This window comes from Delphinus delphis, chromosome 12, assembly GCF_949987515.2.
Source record: "Delphinus delphis chromosome 12, mDelDel1.2, whole genome shotgun sequence".
Taxonomy (NCBI): Eukaryota; Metazoa; Chordata; class Mammalia; order Artiodactyla; family Delphinidae; genus Delphinus; species Delphinus delphis.
This window is the reverse complement of record NC_082694.2, coordinates 12,961,333-12,975,911: the sequence shown is the minus strand read 5'-3', so window position 1 is coordinate 12,975,911 and position 14,579 is coordinate 12,961,333. Positions and strand designations below refer to the sequence as shown.

The 14,579-nt window shown below is 48.3% G+C and overlaps 1 protein-coding gene across 1 annotated transcript in view; it reads right to left on the bottom strand.

Annotated features, from left to right (window-relative positions):
• Nucleotides 1-3,425: 3,425 nt before the first annotated feature.
• The window catches only part of TTL (tubulin tyrosine ligase), a 36,778-nt gene continuing 25,624 nt past the window's right edge, over nucleotides 3,426-14,579 (bottom strand). The window contains exons 6-7 of the mRNA XM_060027368.1: nucleotides 13,621-13,764; nucleotides 3,426-7,065 (exon numbers count right to left, since the gene is read on the bottom strand). Coding sequence (XP_059883351.1) covers nucleotides 6,951-7,065; nucleotides 13,621-13,764 — 259 coding nt within the window. The 3' untranslated portion in view covers nucleotides 3,426-6,950. The remainder of the gene's footprint in view (nucleotides 7,066-13,620; nucleotides 13,765-14,579) is intronic.

Below are 14,579 nucleotides of genomic sequence, written 5' to 3'. Positions count from 1 at the left end.
GCCCAACTGTAGGCCAATGTAAGTGTTCTGAGTGCATTTAAAGTAGACTAGGCTAAGCTATGATGTTTGCTAGGTAAGGTGTATTAAATGCATTTTTGACTTATGGTATTTTCAACGTACAGTGGGTTTACTGGGACATAACCCATCATAAGTAAAGGAAGATCTATAATTCTTTTTATATGTTGCTGGATTTGGTTTGTTAGTATTTTGTTGAAGATTTTTTCATTTCTATTCCTAAGAGATATTGGTCTGTTGCTTGCTTTTCTTGTGATGTCTTTGTCTGGTTTTGGTATTAAAGTATTAATAGTGACCTTATAGGATGAGTTGGAAAGTGTCCCCTCCTCTTCTATATTTTGGAAGAGTTTGTGAACGATTGGTGTTAATTCCTCTTTAAACATTTGGTAGACTTTACCAGTGAAGCTATCTGGTCCTGGGCTTTTCCCTGTGAAAATATTATTTATTATTAATTCAATCTCCTGTTAGGTCTCTTCAGAATTTATCTTGAGTTAGTTTCATCAGTTTTGTGTCTTTCTAGGAATGTGCCCATTTCATGTAAGTTATCTAACTTGTTGGCATATTATTGTTCATCAGGTTCCCCCATAATCCTTTCTATTTGTGCTGTAGTAATGTCTCTCTTTCATTCCTTATTTTTTCTTGGTCAGTCTAGCTAAAGGTTAGTCAATTTTGTTGATCTTTCAAAGTGCCAACTTTTGGTCTCATTGATCTTATCTATTGTTTTTCTATTCTCTATTTCATTTATTTCCACTCTAATCTGTATTATTTCTTTCTACTTACTTTGGATTTAGCTTGTTCTTCTTTTTCTAGTTTCTTAAGGTGGAAGGTTAGGTTACTGATTTGAGATCTTTTCACAATATAGTCATTTAAAGATATAAGTTTTCCTTTAGGCACGGCTTTAACTGCTTTCCGTAAGTTTTGGTAAGTTGTGTTTTCTTTCTTTTTTGTTTATTTATTTATTTGCTGTGTTAGGTCTTCGTTGCTGCACGCAGGCTTTCTCTAGTTGCGGTGAGCGGGGGCTACTCTTCATTGCAGTGGGCGGGCTTCTCATTGCAGTGTCTTCTCTTGTTGCAGAGCACGGGCTCTAGGCGCACGGGCTTTAGAAGTTGCAGCACGCGGGCTCAGTAGTTATGGGTTGCAGGCTCTAGAGCGCAGGCTCAGTAGTTGTGGTGCACGGGCTTAGTTGCTCTACAGCATGTGGGATCTTTCCAGACCAGGGCTCAAACCTGTGTCCCCTGCATTGGCAGATGGATTCTTAACCACTGTGCCACCAGGGAAGCCCTGTTGTGTTTTCATTTTCATCTCTCTCAAAGTACTTTCTAATTTCCCTTGTGACTTCTTTCCTTTGGCATTTTTAACTTCCACACACTTGTGATTTTCCCAGATTTGTTAATGATTTCTTGTTTTATTTGTGTTCACAGAACATATGTAGTTTGATTCCAATCATTTTTAATTCACTGGGGCTTTATGGTGTAGCATATGGTTTATTCCTGAGAAAGTTCCATGTGCACTTCAGGAAAATGTATATTTTGCTATTGTTGGGTGGAGTGTTCTATAGATATTTGTTATATCTAGTTGGTTTACATTGTTTTCTATGTTCTTGTTGATCATCTATCCATTATTGAAAATGGAAAATTGAAAGCTCCAATTATTACTGTTGAATTGTCCATTTCTCTCTTTAGTTCTGCCAGTTTTTGCTTCATGTATCTTGGGATTCTGTTGCTAGGTGCATTTGTTTATAATTGTTGTATCTCCTGATGGATTGATCTATTTATCATTATAAAGTGTCTTTCTTTGCCTGTAATAATTTTTTTTCTTCAAGTCTATTTTGTCTAATAGTAGTATGGCCACCTAAGCTCTCTTTGACTTACTGCTTGCATGGTATATTTTTTCCCATCCTTTTACTTTCACCTGTTTGTGGCTTTGAATCAAAGCGTGTCTCTTGTAGATAGCAGAGTTTGATCATGTTTTTTTTTTTGGATCCACGTTGCCAATCTCTGCCTTTTGATTGGCGTGTTTAACTCATTTACATTTAAATGAAATTACTGATAAGGTAGGATTTGTGTCTGCATTGTGCTATTTGCTTTGTAAATGCCTTATTACCTCCTCATCCCTTCACTACTGCCTTTTCTTGTTAAATATATATTTTCTAGTGTAACATTCTAGTTCCCTTGTCCTTTTTACTATATATTTAAAGTTATTTTCTTAGTGGTTAATGTGTCTTGGTGCGGATCTCTTTGAATGTATCCTACTTAGTTTATTGAACCTCTTGGATGCATTTTAATGGTTTTCCTCAAAGTGGGAAAGTTTTTGACCACTGCTCCTTCCAATTTGTTTTCTGCCCCCTTCTCTCTCCCTCCTTTCTTTTAGGATTCCTGTTACGTATATGTTGGTGTACATACATGTTTCTGGAGTTCTGTTCATTTTTTTATTCATTCATTTTTCTTTCTGTTCCTCAGACTGGATGATCTCAACTGAATTCAGATTCACTGATTCCTTCTTTTGCCAGCTGAAACCTGCTTTTGGACACCTCTACTGAATTTTTCATTCGCATGATCATACTCTTCAATGCCAAAATTTCTTTGTTCGATTTCAAAAACAATTTCTCTCTTTAATGATATTGTCTCTCTGGTGACACATCGTTCTGTCTCCTTTTAGTTTACAGCTCTGCCTTAGTCTGCACGTCCTGCTTGTGCAGATCCTCCTAGTCAGACAGAGGTGAAAGCCGAGGGAATTCAGGTCTCCCCTGGGCATGGACACAGCCCTACACCTGTGTGTGGCCTTCCATATTTTTAGGAATATGTTGAAACTTTTCAAAACGTTTTATGGACATCTCATTCCCCATCTTTCCCTTCAAATTTTTTGGTCAGCGGCTTCTCTGTTCCAGCTGCTAAAGCCATCTCAGGAAGTTGAGATGTTAAACAACGGCTGCTGATTATTTTTAACAAACGCACCTAGGGAAAAGGCTGCTCACACTGGGCACACTCTGAGACACGTCACATAAAATAAGCCCTAAGATGGGGACTTACACAGAAGTCCTTAGTGAAGTCTTAGTAAGGACTTCTTGAACTTCTAGCTATTTGGGGAACGAACCTCACTTCAGAAGCCCCTCTACCTCCATGTTTAAAGCACACATAACTCCTTCACAACCAGGGGTCTCACCTCACAACCTGCAGCATGATTCAGACGATACACATGACATGTGAGACATGATGGGCTGCATTTTGGCAGCTGAAACTGTTTCAATGCTTCACCCTGGAGCAGCTCATCACAGTTTCAAAGGCCAATCTGTTGGCTTACGTATTGAGTAGCATTCTGGGGTCAGCAAACAATGGCCGCATATGTGCTTGTTTTTGTATGGCCTGTGTGCTAAGTTTTTTTGGCTTTGTTTTAATATTTTTTAAGAGTTGGGGAAAAAAAAGAAGAATATGCAAAGGAGAACCAGTTTGGCTTGCAAAGCCTAGAATATTTACTACCTGGCCCTTTATAGAACAAGTATGCCTACCTCTGGGTAACAGAATCATGCATTCAAATAACGAGTGATATCCTAGGACAGTCAACACTCGCAATAAGATGACAGAACCAAAGGGCAGAGAAATGCTTGAAATATGATTCCTTTAATGCTCCAGGCATTTTAAACATTCATAAAATCGCCTTGTGTCAGGAGTCATTTCCTCTTAGGTACATATTCTGTGTCCAGGATCAGAGACAGTTTTCTCCGTGGCACCCATGTGCTGTGGGGACCCACTCTGGCATCTAGTCTCCTCTGGCAGAGTCCCCACCACCCACAGCAGGGCTGGACGCACCCCTGCTTGACACGACCTCAATTCTTAATGGCAACACCCTCTGTAGCATCGCTGCTGCTTGCGGGTCCCGCGGATCCCATCCATTTCCAGCACTACCAGATGTCCCCAGTTTGGGATGATCACCCTGAGGCACTCGTGACACATCACGTCAGCTGGTAAGTCCACCAGCACCCGCTCCACTGCATCAGACAGACACCGAGGCACTTCCACGTCCTGGGGAAGTGGAGTCTATAGTTACCACGGGAGTCCAGAGGGAGGGAAGGGGATTTTTCTCTCCATTATTTGTTTATAATCTTAACACTTATTTAGCAGATTTATAAATTCATATCTGTTTATATTTGCTGACAAGGCTTCACAAACTGTTTAAGTAGATGAAAGCACAGCTGAGCTTCCAAAGGCTGTGACGGGGAGCAAAGGAAAACCTGCTTGGACGGCACTCGCTGTATCACGTCAGCATCCGGTCATTCTTAAAGGAACGCCTAGCCTTCTAGAAGGAATTTTTTTTAAAGCCCTAAACCTTATCTGATTCTTCCAAGGTAATAATGTGTTTGTCCTTCCTTCTCAGTCAGTGGTTCAAGGCATCTCAAAGCAAGCTGATGCCTGAGGTTCTGACTTAATCGGTCAGGGGTGAGGGAGGGGGAAGGTGTGGACACCGACATTCTTTAAAAGCTTCCCAAGTGATTCCAGCAAACAGCCAGCATTGAGAACCTTGGTGCTGGAGGTTCTCCAGCCTTCCTAATCTCATGTGTCCTCACTAAATGCCCTTGAAGTAGTCCCTGGGTCAGGCAACAAGCTCTTCCATGAGATAAGAAACTAAGGCACAGAGAGGTTCACGGGCTCCTCTGATGCCGTGCAGCCAATGACAGAGTCAAGATCAGAATCAACGCCTCCACAAAACACCACCTCCTTCCCCAGCAACTGGACACACGAACACAGACCACAGGTATGAAGACTGACTGCGGGCGAGGCATGACCACCTGTGTCAAGGATATCGTGGAAGGATATGGAAGAGCTCTGAGCCAGCCAGCCATTCCACCTGGTCAGAAATAAATGCATAAAATAGATACTTATTCGAAACCACGCGAGGAATGAAGCAGAATTTTCTCTTTAAAGCCTTCCTTCCCTCACATATATTGCTACTGATTCAGGTTTCTTAGAAAATCCATCAAGTTCCACAGACTTCCTACACCTGGATTCTTACCTCTGTCACCAGTAAGAGACACGGTAAGAGAAAATTCTCAAACGTCCCTGCAGTTCAGGTCCAAAAGATCATTACAAATCTGCGTTCGCATGTGACAGCACTACAAAAACCTCCACGCTTTCCCCATCACCCTACACTTTCTACGTAGGTGTGCACCTCACCACGATCTGCTCAGAAGCCCCCAGCACTAACCCATCAGCTGTGCTGGGCCTCCACAGTTCCCTTAACACTGTCTTATTTCGCTCTGGATGGAAACTTCATTATCTATATATTCTGGGTAACCGCCCGCACGTTTACTTTGTAATTCCAAACACCCGGGAGGGCCGAGCCAGCTGGCCCTTCCTCCACTTCAGCCCGGACATAACACTTTCACATCCCACACACACTGCTGCAGCCATTGAATCACTTCCATCATGATTCCTTTTTTCACTGTTAAGCTCCCACATCTCATCATGTTTGAGGTGTTGCTGTTTCTTCTCTTTGTAAAAAAAAAAGTCTCCCCTGGCTGCAGAACTGTTTTCTTGTGCCAAGTACAGACGAATAACAGAGCACACACGTGCCAGAGGGAAGACCCCGCGGCGCCCTGGGGAGGAGGGAGCCGGTTCAGTGGGTCTGCTCTGATTCCCAGCGCACCGTTCACTCATCTTACGGTGGACACAGATGGCATATGGGGCTTCCTCTCGCTAGTGACATGGCCTCCTGGAAAGTCTGCAGAAAATTCGTCCATCCTGTGAGTAGAAACTACATCTAACGGGACACTGTTAACCTCTGCTGACTTAAGAGATGCTGAGCGCGGCTCTGAAACCCCATCTTCCCCATTTTAAGAGACTCTCCCACTCAGGCGAGACACACACTGATTCAGAGCCTCTCCGTGATGTCGAGAGGCGCAGCAGACGGAGAATCTTCCCTGGAACAAAACCTGCCTGTCCAGCTCCCACAGAAGGTGCTAGAAGAGCAAGAAAAACAAAGTGGGGAGGAGCCCCCTGGGGTGGAGGGGGGGAATTCTACCCTCTCCCGACCCCTAGAAGGGTTTTTACAAAAGTTAAATCCCCCCAAAAAAAACAGAACGAAAGGGAACTTGGCCAAAGGGCATGTAGAATTCTGGTTAAAACAAAGAGAACTGAGAATCATATTTCAAAGACTCCCCGCCACGCAACTATTAAGTAAAGCAGGACTTGTGTTGTTTCCTCTCTCATGCTTATTGGATGCTTACGGGTTTGCAGCAAACTTGCTGCTTGGTTTCTAAAACATGCAGAGAGCAGGCTGAGAGCAGCGTTTGCTGTTTGGTGCCCAGCCCACGCCATCCCTGGCCAGTGACCAGCCAGATGCCATCAGGACCAAGAAGAGCAAGCCCCCTGATGGCAAGGCAGCGTCCGCAGAGCCCAGCACCCAGGACAGTCGGTGCGCGCTTGTGCAGATGCCCGTGGGACTAGCGGGGGACACCCTTGGCAACCTCCCAAGTGCTCTCGCATCCCGCCCCTGCCCCAGACAGGAGGCTGTAGCTGGGCACAGAGCTAAGGCACTAATGCAGCAGGTGGACAGACACCAACCAGATCCAACGGCTGCCACCCTGGGCAGGAAAGGCGCTGCTCACAGCACTACCTTAGGATAAAAATCAGATTTTTCAAAGGATGAGAACGTTAAGCACATCCCTGTGTTTTGCCCCTCAGAGGAATAGCCTGCTCTCCCATTGGCGAAATTTGCTGCAGTTTTCGAATCTCAGTAGCAGTGCCAAGAGCTCCACCTGGGAACCCCTGGGCAAACGACCACTCCTCGGGGAAGCTGCCTTTTCTTCTTCCAGCACATCTCTGCGGGTTGTCTCTCCTCCTCCTGTTTGGCTTGATGACGAGCAACTCGGACACTTCTCCTTCCCCCGGGGCAGCGCCCCCTCGTGCTTCTTCCGAGGCAGCTTCGAGCGCCTCCCTCGGTCACAGCTTGATGAAGGCGGCTGGCTGGGGCGGCTGCTGCCCCGAGCCGGGGGGCGGGAAGAGGCTGGCGATGGCTATGTCCACAATGCCCTGGCACAGCTCCGCATAGAGCTTCCTGCAACGGGTTCAAAGAGCTGTTACTGAGGACGCTCATCAAAGTGCGAGCGAAAAGTCAACGCTTTTTTCACCAGGATCCGCCCTAGAAATTCCACCTCACGTTTCTAAGACTAGTGTCTGTTGACCATGCAAATCCTGCAGGAGGTACTGCAGGAAGAGAAAGCAGCCACTCGACAGATATTTCTGGAAGGTCTTGCAGGTGAACAGACAAGACGACTCCTGCTCTGACTTGAACTGCAGGGAACACAGGCAATTCCAAAGAGAACGGGGGCCGTCTTGCCTGTCTCGGGGGGGGGGACACCTGGAGGCGCAGGCTCTCCCCAGGGAAAGTGCCCACGCAGTGTGGCTGCGGGGCCTTTAGGAAAGACTCCCCGGAGTGACAGCTCGGCCGAGACCCGGAGAGGGAATCACTTCGGACAGAGAACGGATGATGGGATGGGAAACAGGATGAAGGAGGGGGAGCCAGACACAAAGAATGAGGGAGAGATGCGGAGAGAAAGGAGGGGAGGGAGAAAGAGAGACTTGGGCGAGAGAGAAGAGGGGCAGTGCAAATGGAAGGAGTGGTGCCCACTGAGGAGAGAGAACTCAGGGCATCTGGGGAACTGGACCACTGCAGTGCGAGGCTAGGGACAAGGCAGGGGCCAAGCCATGCAGGGTTCTGAGGCCACGTGCAGGGATCTGGAACCACCATAGCAGAAAAGCTAAGGAGGAAAACCTCCCATCCAGCCTCTTCAGAGAAGCGATGAGGCCCTCTGGCTCCCCACTCACTCATTGCCTATAGGATTTTCGCCCGTTTCACACGGCAGCGCATGAGGCCCAGAGCCAGCTCTCGGAGGACTGTCTCTAACACAGGGGAAAACCAGAGACATATGGTCCAAAGAGAAAACCCACATCTGGGATGGCGCTCCAGGCCTGACGTGCCTTCCCAACTCACTCAAGACACATTTGGAATCCAGGTGGCTGCAGCCAAGGGTAGGAGCCCAGGCCAGCTCGACCTGGAGGAACAGAGGTCTTCACTGCCCTGATCTCCAGAAGATGCTATGTCCCAACCTCCAACAGGTAGGAAATCTTCACAAGCGAATTCCCATCCCTCCTGATGCAATGGCAAATCTCTGCTATCATCCACCCCATCACAGAGACTTTCTCCCGCCCCTCCCATCCCCTTCTACTGCCCTTGCAGCTGGAACCTGTATGCTCTAACCTCTGGTGAGGCCCTCTGGGAAGAAAGCTCACGCAAAGCCATGCTTCCGTTGTCTATCTCAGGAAGTCCTAACTGCCAGCTAACCTTCATCTTTCCTGCTGGATGTCTGCTCTTCCCGCTCTCCCCTCTCCCCAGTCCCCCAGCCTCTGCCCCTTCTGTCTGTGAATCGAGTCCCATTTTCAACAGTCTGGTGTGGCCACACACTCAACCTCCCACTTCTGAAGGGACAGTGACCAGGGGGCCAGCAAGGGAGTGATAGCGGCTGCTAAACTTGGGACTCGGCAAGTCCCCAAGAGCCACAACCATCAAAATACACCGTGTTTGGTGTTTCGTGATGCTTGTCATTAGCTACCTCGGGAAGGCATTTTCCAAAGGGGATACTGGGGGAGGGGAGGACACAGCTTCAACCTGGTCAACTCATATCTTCGCTATTTCTGGTGTAGGAAGTACCTGACATACAGGCAAGAGTGGGCCTTTGAACATCCTGCTGGTTTTCCTACAGCAAGAGGAGTAAGTCCTATTTTAACATGTACACGACAATGGAAACTGTGGTTCCTGAACAAAGGCTTCCCGGGACTTCCCTGGTGGCGCAGTGGTTAAGAATCCGCCTGCCAATGCAGGGGACATGGGTTCGAGCCCTGGTCCGGGAGGATCCCACACGCCACGGAGCAACTAAGCCCGTGTGCCACAACTACTGAGCCTGCGCTCTAGAGCCCGCGAGCCACAACTACTGAGCCCGCATGCTACAACTACTGAAGCCCACGCACCTAGAGCCCACGCTCCGCAACAAGAGAAGCCACTGTGATGAGAAGCCTGCGCACCGCAACGAAGACCCAATGCAGCCAAAAATAAATTAAAAAAAAAAAAAAAAAAAAGACTTCCCTTGGACTACGCCCTCATGTCACCATCTCCATTGACCCTCTCCCCGCTGTTTGTCCTTTTGGAAGCAAGGACCCAAGAACACTCCCCACTCAAAATCATGAACCTAAAAGATAGAATCTGAGGGACATTCCCAGTGGTCCAGTGGTTGGGACTCCACGCTTTCACTGCCGAGGGCCCGGGTTCAATCCCTGGTCAGGGAACTAAGATCCCACAATTTTTGGCTTGGCCAAAAAATAAAAAGATGGAATCTGTTTCTTTTCTATTACAGCAACTGTAACACAGTATGATTCATATAATAATTAACTGGGCAGTGTCTGTCTCCCTCCTCCAGTCGACTCCTTGAGGACGCTCATTTTTACATGTTCCTAAAATCCCCACTGTTTCCCTGGACCCCACTGCTCGCATCAGGACTCTGAACGAAGGGAATCCAACAGACAGTGAGTGGCTGTGTGGGAGCTGGTGAGATGGAGCCCAGAGAAGCCAGTGAACCCTGATGCCCAGGGGTTTATCACCAGAGGCCTCTGTTGGGGCCCAGCATGACCTGATCCTGCAAGGCACCTCAGAGAGCAGGTGAGTTTCCACCAGGTTGGGGGGGTGCTACTGTTGGGGAAAGAGGTCAAAGCCATTACTAGACACTCCAAATGAACTAAGAAGTTGCCGTTTCTCTGCCCTCCCTAGCCTTCAATCCTTACGCGGAACAAAAGAGGCAGATTCACCTTTTCCAATCCAGAGACTGGAGGTCCACCCTTGAGCCAAAGCCCTTAAGACCAATGGTAAATAAAGGGTCCAACGTCTACGGAAAGCGTTCAGTTATGAGGGCCTGCACCAGATTATCTGTATCTTGACCTAGGATAATTTACACTTGGAATCAAAGAGCTACCCTGGAGAAGAAACACTTAGTGAACAGCTCATAAGCTTCAGGAATAAACTGAAACAGAATCACTTTTGCCCACAAGACAGTGGGGTTATTTTATGACTTTCTTACCTTGTACACTTGAATGCCTGACTGCATGTTAGATTCTGTCCTTGACTCACCATCAAAACATGATGGCATCCTTGTCTTTGAACACTTAAAGCTGCCATTTAAACATTCCCAAAGCTCTTCACAGTGCGCAAACAGAACCTCCCTGCTCCCTGACACCCCATCCTGGCTGATGCGTAAGTTTGGGCCTAATGATAAAGAAATTCTATGCATCGAAGCACCAATGTCATTAGGGAGTATTAGGAAGATAGAAAGATGTCTCTATGTAAATAAAACCTAAGCAATTACTGACTCAGGTGAGTAAGAGTGCTAACCAGTAACACACACTATATCCACCCAACTACTATTTGCAGACTAGGATGTGCGAGGCACGGTGCCAGGTGCTGGGACTCCAAGGAGAACAAGAAAAACAAGGTTACTGCCCTCACGGTGCATACATTCCGTAAAGAAAACAAAAATGGTTGATTTGACAGCAATTAGTGCAATGAAGTAAACTACCAAGGCTCTGGCTGGAGAAAATCAAAGATAGGACTGTTCAAGACTTGTGGTTGCCAAGGGGAGGGGGGAGGGAGGGATGGATTGGGAGCTTGGGGTGAGCAGATGCAAACCGGTATATACAGAATGCATAAACAACAAGGTCCTACTGGAGAGCACAGGGAACTCTATTCAATATCCTGGGATAAACCATAATGGAAAAGACTATGAAAAAGAATGTCTATATATGTATCACTGAATCACTCTGCTGCACAGCAGAAATGAACACAACGCTGTAAATCAACTATACGTCAATAAAATAAATTTTTTAAAAAAGATGGGATTATTCAGGGGAGGCTTCCTGGAGATGCCATCTCGACAGACTAGGAGCAGCCTTGGTAAGACTGGGCTGGGGGGGGTAGAGTAAGAGCAAGCCAAAGGCCCCGCAGCAGGTAAGCGTCATCAGGGAAACGAGGCTCTGGGTGAGGCTGGAGAGGTAGGCGGGGCAGGAGCCCTGCAGGTGGAGGGGAGTCGGGTTTCGGTCCCAGGCGCAGGGGGAAGGCTAGAGAACAGCAGGGCCTGGTTTCTGGCTGCTCAGGGGACAACGGACTCCACTGGGGCAAGAGCACAGACCCAGTTAGCAGGCTCTCTGCAAAAGCAAAGCTGGAGGACGATGTTTGGGAGAGCAAGGGCAGTGGGCGGGGGGAGCAGAGGGCTGGCGAGGCTGGAAGCAGAACTGACCAGGCCCCAATGGACAGAACCTGAGGGTAATGGAAAGGCAGGGGCAGGGTCTCGGTCACCTGGAAAGCAGGGGGCGGTTGCGGGGGCTGGACATTCAGTGAGATGGGCGACTCTGGCCGGGTGGGGCGCCTACTGGACATCCACACACATCCTTGCAGGACGCCGGGAAGACAGGTGCAGATACTGGCCTGCAACTCCGGGCTGCGACATCATTTGCTGGTTTTAAAATCCTGGAGTGCAATATGGGCTTGGCTGGGGACCTGGAAAGAGCAGTTTCTGTGCAGCGGCCGGGATGCGAGGCAGCCCGGAGTGGACCAGAGCGTGGATGCGGACTGAGGACAAGGAGACAGCGTGTGCACGTATGGCTTCTCCAGAAGTGTGGCTGTGGAGGGAGCAGGGAGGGGGTGGTCCCGGGAGCAGGGCGGGGCCTCAGAGGAGGGCTTTTCCTAATTGCTGGGGAAATGTGCTGAGCGCCACAGGCTGGTGGGAACGAGGTAGCCAAGAGGGAGAAAGCAGATGAGGGAGGCATCCTCAACCCGCCCTCTTGCCTGGAGGGAGGGGATCGGGTCCAGAGCACAAGGAAGGGACAAACCTCTGACAGGAAGGACGGGAGAAGATGGACACCCCTGTGGACCTGGGGAAGGGAGGATGTGAAACATTCTGCTCTCCTCCACCCTGGGTCTCCTTAACTTTCCTTTCTCCTTCAGATCTTGGTTCCAAACATCACCTCCCAGGGGGACTTTTTGCTCAATTATATTACCTTCTAACATCTCTTACCCTATGAAAGGGTGTGTCCCAGTTTGTAATCTATATTTGTCTTGTCCTTTGTCTCGCCCAGTCGCCCTCCACTGAGGGCGGGGCCCGGGTCTCTCTGCTCACGACTGTGACCCAGAGCCCAGTCCGGGGCCTGGCGGGTTAGGGGTATCTAACAGGTATTCGTTAGTGGCAGGCAAGGATGAATGAGACGGAATCCCAGCTGCCAGGTCACAGCCACGAAGCAGGTGGCAGATGAGAGAACTGCTTATGTGTTAACACTGCCCCTTGGAGGTGCAGGCCTTTTTCCTACGCCGTCGGAAGATCACACCTCAATTTCTCCAAGACGTGGACGTGGGGAACCGTGAAAGGGTCTTGACACTAATGAATGTGGATCCTCAGAGGAACCAACAGCCTTTGAGGATGAAGTCCAAATGACTCCCTTACACGTAAGGCCTCCCACAGTGGGGCCCCAACTCACCTTTTCACCCTCAACTTTCCTCACCCCCGACACTCATGCCACGCTGCAGCCAGGTTCCTCCCAGGAGGAACAGAAGTTCCCCGAGGGCAGGGTCTGTTCATCTGTGCATCTCCCCTAGAGCCTGGCCCAGAGCAAGGTCCCACTGGATTCTGGGTTCCCGCCCCCTTAGCACACATGACACTCTCCTCTTACACCCCAGCCTCAGCTCCACGATGTCCATGGTACCTTCTCAGACCACTTCCTGCCCAGGGAGCCTCTGAACTGCTTGGTCATCACTTTCTCCCTGACTCACAGGACGCGGCTGACTCATCACCTTGTCACGGGAGAGGGTCGCTGCTGGTATTACCAGCTTTGTTTAGAACTCTCACGGCATCCACCACCCACAGGTGCTAAGTGCTCAACATATACAGGGAGGAAAAGGGATAAGAAATGACTCAGCAAAGCCCCCTGCTGGCCGGGGTCCTCCCAAAGCCCTCCCGTCGCTGGTACATCCTCCTTGACGGCACTCAAAGGGTCAGTGGTTGGACACCCAGGTAACAGGAGCTCACCACCTTGCCAAGACAGACTACTCCCCCTGCAGAACTAACTTCCCACGCATTTTAACCCAAATCCTTCTCTTCCAGGGACTCAAGGAGACTAGGACTTTGTGTATTTGCCTCCCACCCCACGTTTTTAATTTAATTTTTTTTAATTAATTAATTAATTTTTTTTTTTTTGCAGTACGTGGGCCTCTCACTGCTGTGGCCTCTCCCGTTGCGGAGCACAGGCTCCGGACGCGCAGGCTCAGCGGCCATGACTCACGGGCTTAGTTGCTCCGCGGCTGTGGGATCTTCCTGGAGCGGGGCACGAACCCGTGTCCCCTGCACCGGCAGGCGGACTCTCAACCACTGCGCCACCAGGGAAGCCCTTATTTTTAAATGCATTAAAGATCGTGCTAGTCTCCTTTGCTGCACGGACTTCAAACTGCATGAAATGCATTAAACCTCATTTTAGATAAAAGCAAACAAACAGACAAAAACCCAGTGGTGTTCGGGCTTACTGAGCACAAGCAGGGGCGCCGTTGACTTCAATGAGCCAGACCTTCATCTCCTCATCCACCATGAAGTCGAAGCCGAAGAGCTGGAAGCTCTGGTAAGGGAGGTGTCGGGTGCTGATGGCGGGCTCCACGCTCATGAGGCAGCTCCTGCAGGGCAGAGGGGGCGCTCACTGAGGATGGGGTGGTCCAGGGAGAAGGACCACTGGGAGAGAGAGGTGCTTGGATGGTTTTATGTCGAATGTGCTGATGAAAATTAGGCTTTGCCTTAATTCTCTTTTTTAAATGCATTACCAATAGATTATTCAAGATGATGTGAGTTATTTGTTAGAAAACTCTGCCATCACTCTTGTTCTTACAAGTAGTGGCTGCTTTCCCAGCAAGTGCTGAGTCACCGTGGTCCCTACAAACGTGGACTCCTCCAACAGGTGGACTGCTGTCACATATGTTTATAATAAGCAAAACAAACCAAAAAATAATAATAATAATAAGCAAAACATTTCTACGTAGTTTTGCTATATTAAAAGAATGGACCACCATTTAGTGATGAGCAGAATTTGCAAAAAGAATGCTGACTCCGTTCATTTCTTTCACTAGCTCCAGTTCAAGTGTCAAATAGTTGCTTTTAAAGCTTTATATAATGAAACAAGATACTGACATACAGAATAGGATTTAATATTCGGATCAACTACTGTTCGCAAAAATTGGAGGATTTTAGTGACGCAGAAAAGCTGAAAGTGAATCTCAGAGACATAATGGAAAAGTACATGATGCCTGAGGTCAGGCTGCTGAAGCCAGAAGCTCGGACAAGTTTTTTAACCTCTTTAAGCCAAGTGTTGACTTCATTGTCCGTAAAGTTGGGGTAAAAATAATACTTACTCCCAGTGCTGAGATGGTTCAATGACATAATTACATAAGGAACTTGGCATGACTTCTGGTAGCTAGGAAGCATCTAATAAATGTAA